The sequence below is a fragment of the Phaethon lepturus genome, unplaced genomic scaffold, assembly GCF_000687285.1.
Source record: "Phaethon lepturus isolate BGI_N335 unplaced genomic scaffold, ASM68728v1 scaffold13501, whole genome shotgun sequence".
NCBI lineage: Eukaryota > Metazoa > Chordata > Aves > Phaethontiformes > Phaethontidae > Phaethon > Phaethon lepturus.
In genome coordinates, this window is record NW_010520042.1 from 44714 (window position 1) to 50702 (window position 5989).

A 5989-nucleotide genomic window follows, 5' to 3' on the forward strand; every position below is an offset into this window, starting at 1 on the left:
AGTTCATTAACTTTGAGGGTTTCTTTTTTGGGTTGCTTTTGCTTTTCACTGCTAAGTAGCTGAGACAAAAGCTCCTTTGCCAAAAAATGTTCTTTTGTCAGGATCCAGTCATTGCTAAGAATAATTAGAAATTTCTCCGGTGTAAGAATAAAAAACATTTTCCAATTAAAATTATTTGGATGATAAATTTTTGAGCAGTGCTATGTGTAGAAAACATTAGTCAGCCAGCTCTTACTGCTCCATATTGACTTTTTTTCCTTTTCAGAGTTGAAGGAACTGAGCTATCAGTTGATTGAGACTGTCACCTTTCATCATGCCTGAAATCAGTTTGTGTAGATGCAGTTAAAGCCCAGTAATCCTTTCTCCATGCTGTGATCACAAGCCATCACATATTGTCACTCACAATATGTAAGTTACTAGTGAGCAAGCCAGAAATAACTATATAGGAAGGGGTAATGTTTCAATCTAAAGAATTAATAGAACACAGAAAGTCCACACTCTTGGTTCTGTAAGAATGGTCTGCTTAGACTAGCGTTCCGATTTTAACAACGTCTGGAAATAAAGGCTTGAAAAATAGAAGAAAATTCCTCCTGTATCATGGAAGATGGTTGTCTTCTGAGCTGGTGATCAGGAGTGAGTGGATATCTGAACATATTTAATACAGAATATTATAGAGTCATTCCAGATGTCTTCTGCTCTTTCAGGTATTTTCGTTGCCCAGCAGATAGTTCAGAGCTAGCGTATGATCCACCTGCAGTCATGAATGCAGATACCTTGAGTTACTGTCAAAAAGAGGCCTGGTGTAAGCTAGCTTTCTATCTCCTTTCCTTCTTCTACTATCTGTACTGGTAAGTCTGGTCATTTCACTAAGGAAATAGTAGCTGCCTTTCATTTGACATGTGAAATTGTATTTAGGAATGACTGGAACCAATTGGCTTATTTCCTTAGTCTTATAAAACTTGCTTCTGATCTTAATTCAGGGAAGCATGCCCACTTACAGTAGCATGTGCTTATATCTGCTGACACCTCAGTACAGGATATTAAGTGTTTATCTAAGGCCTGAGCCAGGGCCCAGGGCCAACTCAATGAAAAAATTTTTGCTCCTCTGCATAGTCTCCTAGGATGGGTGAAATAGCAAATGTTACGATAAAGACTTTACATCAAATAAAAATCATAATGGTCCTATGATTCAAGAGAATTATAAGAAAAATACTACATCTGCTGGTGTGGTGATGCTCAAGGTGGTAAGTAAATGGGTAGGTAGATGGTGGCTAGGAACACGGGGTGCACCATGCCTGTAGTCATTCCTACAGCCTCCTTTTCATGACAGGGTAAGCCTGTGCATGGTCTAAACCCCTAATTTAAGTACTTTCTTGAAGATGTGTACCCCAGTTGTATGTTGTCACCCCTGCCCCTTTCAGCTGTCAGCTGTCCTTAGTGCCCAGTCACAAATGCCCAGTGCAAGAATATGTGAGCATCATATTTAAGGTGAGGCCTGGGCAGAATCCCTGTGCTTTTAGTCACCCCTGTAATCACAGCATAAAACTACTTGACAACAAAGGCTAACACACTTTAAATGCAAGTGTTGTTTTATGATGCCTTTCTCTTTTCCTTCTTCCATAATATATTCGCATAAAGTGCCTCTTCAAGCCAGTCTTGCATGCAGTGATCCCTCTGTAGGGCAGGTTTGTACACCGGTGAAGAAGATAAATGTTATTTCTCCTGTGATCACTGGTCCGTCATCTGTTCTGTTGTTCCCCATATTTTGAGGAGTCATTGCTGCAGGTTGTTGTTTCTCAATATTACTTTTAAATACTATCGACAACAAAGTTTTCTGTCCGTGTGTGTGGATGTGCCTGTGTCTGCATACGTGAGAGAGAGAAAGAAAGTAGAAGGGCCCAGACTGACAGAAGCTGGTCGGTGCCTAACTTACATTGAGATGGATGGGGCATGAGAATCTGAGTAGGAGTTTATCACCCAGTAGCTCTCTGCATTTGCCTGTCCTCTTCACAGGGGTGAGAGTGGAAAGCATGGTAGTTATGCCAGACAAGCTCTGTTGGTAGTGCAAGGAGAGATGACAAGGCACGGATGGAGAAAGAAGCATTTTCAACTGCACATTTTTGTGTTGGCTAAAAGACCCTGTCAAAGTCAGCTATGCAGTGCAGTCTAGCATTTCTGCGGGGATTCTACTGTTCTGCAGCTTCCTGTGAGCCTTGCTTCCTTCATTCTAAAATGTGGCCATAAGCCAAAATCCACTGCCTGGTGCTAAATAAAATAGTATTAATTACATTCAATTTTGCTGCACATTCCTAGCTATTGTCAGAATTAGAATTGCAGTAAAATGGAGCCATGGCAATACAGTGCGATTTCTTTGCTTTTCGAAGTTGCATTTAATATGTATGGATTCACTCCAGCTGGTGTCTGCATTTTATGTTTCTTCTACTGCACGGAGTTTTTCCCAAAGGAAACAAAATAATGCAGTTTCATGGGAAACCTTCCCTGCCTTGCCAAGAATTGCTGGTTGAAATTTTAAAGACCAAACACTCTAAAGCAAAATGGTTTTGTTTTTTCACTGTTCAAATTCAGACATCAGACTGCACTGTAATAAGCTCAAACACAGCTTGCGGTGCAGTAGGATGTCGATAATGAATTTGTTATTTCTTGAGTTCTTTTTGATACCTGTCTTGAATACACCATAATTAAGATGCTTTAGAAAGATAGAAAGAATGCAAAGGAAAGTAGAGGCCATTACAGCCAGACCTGAGGAACAGACAGTAAAGGGTTATAAAAATCAAAGTGCTCTGTATGCTTCAAAAGGATACTTTCATATTGTGTCTTTCTTTTACATTCAGCATGATCTACACTTTGGTGAGCTCTTAACTGAAAGATCATCATTAATGACTGAAAACAACAAAGGCTGGAGGTGCAAGGACGAGTGAGCCAAGTGATGCATGATTAAAAAAAAAAAGGCAAAAAAGGAAAACTTTGAACCCAAGAAGTAAATAGAGTACATGAAAGAGACACCCAGCAAGAAGCAGCAGAACACCATGGGAGAATGGCTGTTAACTACGTTTTATCTCCTGTTTCTCAATGTGTTGCAGTAAATTATTTTCAAAACCCAAACAAAACCAAAAAAGCATGCAACAAGGTGGGCCAAGTTACACAACTATTCACCTCTCCAGGGATAATGCAGCTTGGTTTAGTGGATTCATTATAAACTATAGTCCCTACTGTCTTCCAGGGAGCAAAATTTCTTTTCGTAATGACTGTTCTGGACTGAGCAAGCGGAGGGCAAGATCATCTTGCACAGAAGCAACAGCTCTACAACACGTTCTGAAAATGAGCACCGACTGGAGTTCAGCTAAGACGTGTGACTGTTCTGCAGGGATGTTCACATGACACTAGCAAACAGGGATGTTTGATCTTGTGGAATTGCTTCAGTGTTCTCTTTTTCACCCATAACAACAATAACAATGGAAGTTGCAGTTGCAGTGTTCTGTTTCCTAATGATATGCTGTTCCTGTAGGTGAACTTCCAGTATATGTCTGTAGTTCATTTGTGATGCGCCAATTAACACAGTGATATATATAAATACATTGGGTTTGACCTAATCATGCCAAGCACTTATCAGAATAGTGTTCCTCTGCAAAAAAAAAAAAAAAGTAAAAGCTACATATATTAAGGAGGACTGTAACATAGATATTACATTCATGACAATGCTGGATAACAAAATACTGGACCAGCTAATTGTGGTCTGTAATTCTGTTTTGCAGCTTTATTTCTGCTGTCAAATTTAAGCTGAAACAAATATACAAAATGTTTTTGTCTTGTATGAGGTTCGTGTTGAAAGATGTTCAGTTTTTATAATTTAAAAGTTTTTAAATTTTATCATGTAATTCGCATTTAAATTCATATATATGGGCTGTGTATATATACACACACACACATATATACAAATACACATCTACATAAATACTCACAATCTATTTATATTTTAGGTTAATCTGTTTGATTGACAGGTCAAAGGCATCAAGTGTCCAGAACTGCTGCTAAATATGTTTCAGTGCTGAGCCTAGTGGACCAGGGCTCATTCCCTCAAAGTCACTAAGGTATTTCAATGCAGCCACTGGTGCTCTGGGTAGGCACAGTAGGCAAGCCTGTAAGCTCAAGACTAGCGCCAGTCCATGCACAGAGATCACTTCAATCTTGCATCATGAATGAGCTAATAAGGTATGTTGCTAACAGAGATGCTGCAGAGAACAGTGCAGAGAGGCCCATCCGTACCCCAGCTTGGTTACAGCTGGTCTGGTTAGCACTAGCTCATTGTTGACCCTGCCAAATGTGGTCTGACTGAGACCCAATAGATTGTTCCTGTTCCAAACTCTGAGGACTTTTAGTCTGGGCACAGGACTTCAGCAGGATCTGGGCCCCGTACTTCAGAAGGAGAGAAGAAGTCTCACATTCAACACTGCCTCCTTGCTAACATACCCTGTTTCATAGCATGGAGCAGAAGCGGTGGCTGAATGGAGCCGTCTCAGAATTATAGAATCTTTGGGTTGAAAGGGACTTTTGAAGGTCATCTAGTCCAACCCCTTGCAATGAGCAGGGACATCTTCAGCTAGATCAGGTTGCTCAGAGCCCCGTCCAACCTGACCTTGAATGTTATCAGGGATGGGGCATCTACCACTTCTCTGGGCAACCTGTGCCAGTGTTTCACCACCCTCATTGTGAAAAATGTCTTCTTTATACCTCGTTTAAATCTGCCCTCTTTTAGTTTAAAACCATTACCCCTTGTCCTATCACTACAGAGCCTGCTACAAAGTCCACCCCCATCTTTCTTTAGGTACTGGAAGGCTGCAATAAGGTCTCCCTGGAGCCTTCTCATCTCCAGGCTGAACAAGCCCAACTCTCTCAGCCTGTCCTCACAGGAGAGGTGCTCCACCCCTCTGATGATTTTTGTGGCTCTCCTCTGGAAGTGCTCCAACAGGTCCATGTCTTTCCTGTGCTGATGGCTCCAGAGCTGGAAACCGAACTCGCACGCTGGTGAGACCCCACATGAGTAGAGGGGCAGAATTAGCTCCTTCGACCTGCTGGCCACACTTCTTTGGATGCAGCCCAGGAGACGGTTGGCCGCCTGGGCTGCGAGTGCACGTTGCTGGTTCATGTGCAGTTTTTCATCCACCCGTACCCCCAAGTTCTTCTCGGCAGGGCTGCTCTCAATCCCGTCATCCCTCAGCCTGTATTGATACTGAGGGTTGCCCCAGCCGAGGTGCAGGACCCTGCACTTAGCTTTGTTGAACCTCATGAGGTTCACAGGGGCCCATTCCTTGAGCTTGTCCAGGTCCCTCTGGATGACATCCCATCCCTCAGGTGTGTCAACCGCACCACTCAGCTTGGTGTCATCTGCAAACTTGCTGAGGGTGTGCTTGATCCCATTGTCTGTGTCACTGATGAAAATATTAAAGCTACTATTTGTCTGGCAAGGTCCAAACTGAGCTGGAGTTACTGCATGTGCACAGTTTGAAGACTTTTTCTGGTTTGATATAGCTATGTTGACAAAATTGAGTCCTGTTAGCCTGCAAAGCGCAATTGCTGCATGGTCCTAGACCATGCCAACTCCCAAATCATGCCTGGACAACGCTTGGAAGAGTGCTAGCTGGCCTGCACAAAAATTATACCGGCGGTCATTCTAACAATATTTAGTTGATCAAGTTGTTCCAAGTGCTGACATTCTTTAATTTACAAGTACAGACAGCCAGTAGGTTTAACTTCTTACAACATAGCATTCCCAGTTCTGGAAGCATACTGGAAACATACAAGGCTTCCAGATCAGGTTACTTGGGAAGCTGATCATCATCTGATGGTTTATGAGTTTGGATTGCACACACTACAGAAATAATTGCTAAACTGCTTTTGAAATCACACTGACCCTGAAAGCAATACAGATGTATTCACTTGGAGTGTGCCTGAGCTAAGAAACTTCACTGGA

General features: G+C 42.1%; 1 protein-coding gene across 1 annotated transcript in view; it reads left to right on the forward strand.

The window, feature by feature from the left end:
• Positions 1-2880, forward strand: part of LOC104628621 (protein cornichon homolog 3) — a 26163-nt gene extending 23283 nt beyond the window's left edge. The window contains exons 5-6 of the mRNA XM_010297267.1: positions 705-848; positions 2853-2880. Of these exons, the coding sequence (XP_010295569.1) occupies positions 705-848; positions 2853-2880 (172 nt within the window). The remainder of the gene's footprint in view (positions 1-704; positions 849-2852) is intronic.
• Positions 2881-5989: the final 3109 nt, after the last annotated feature.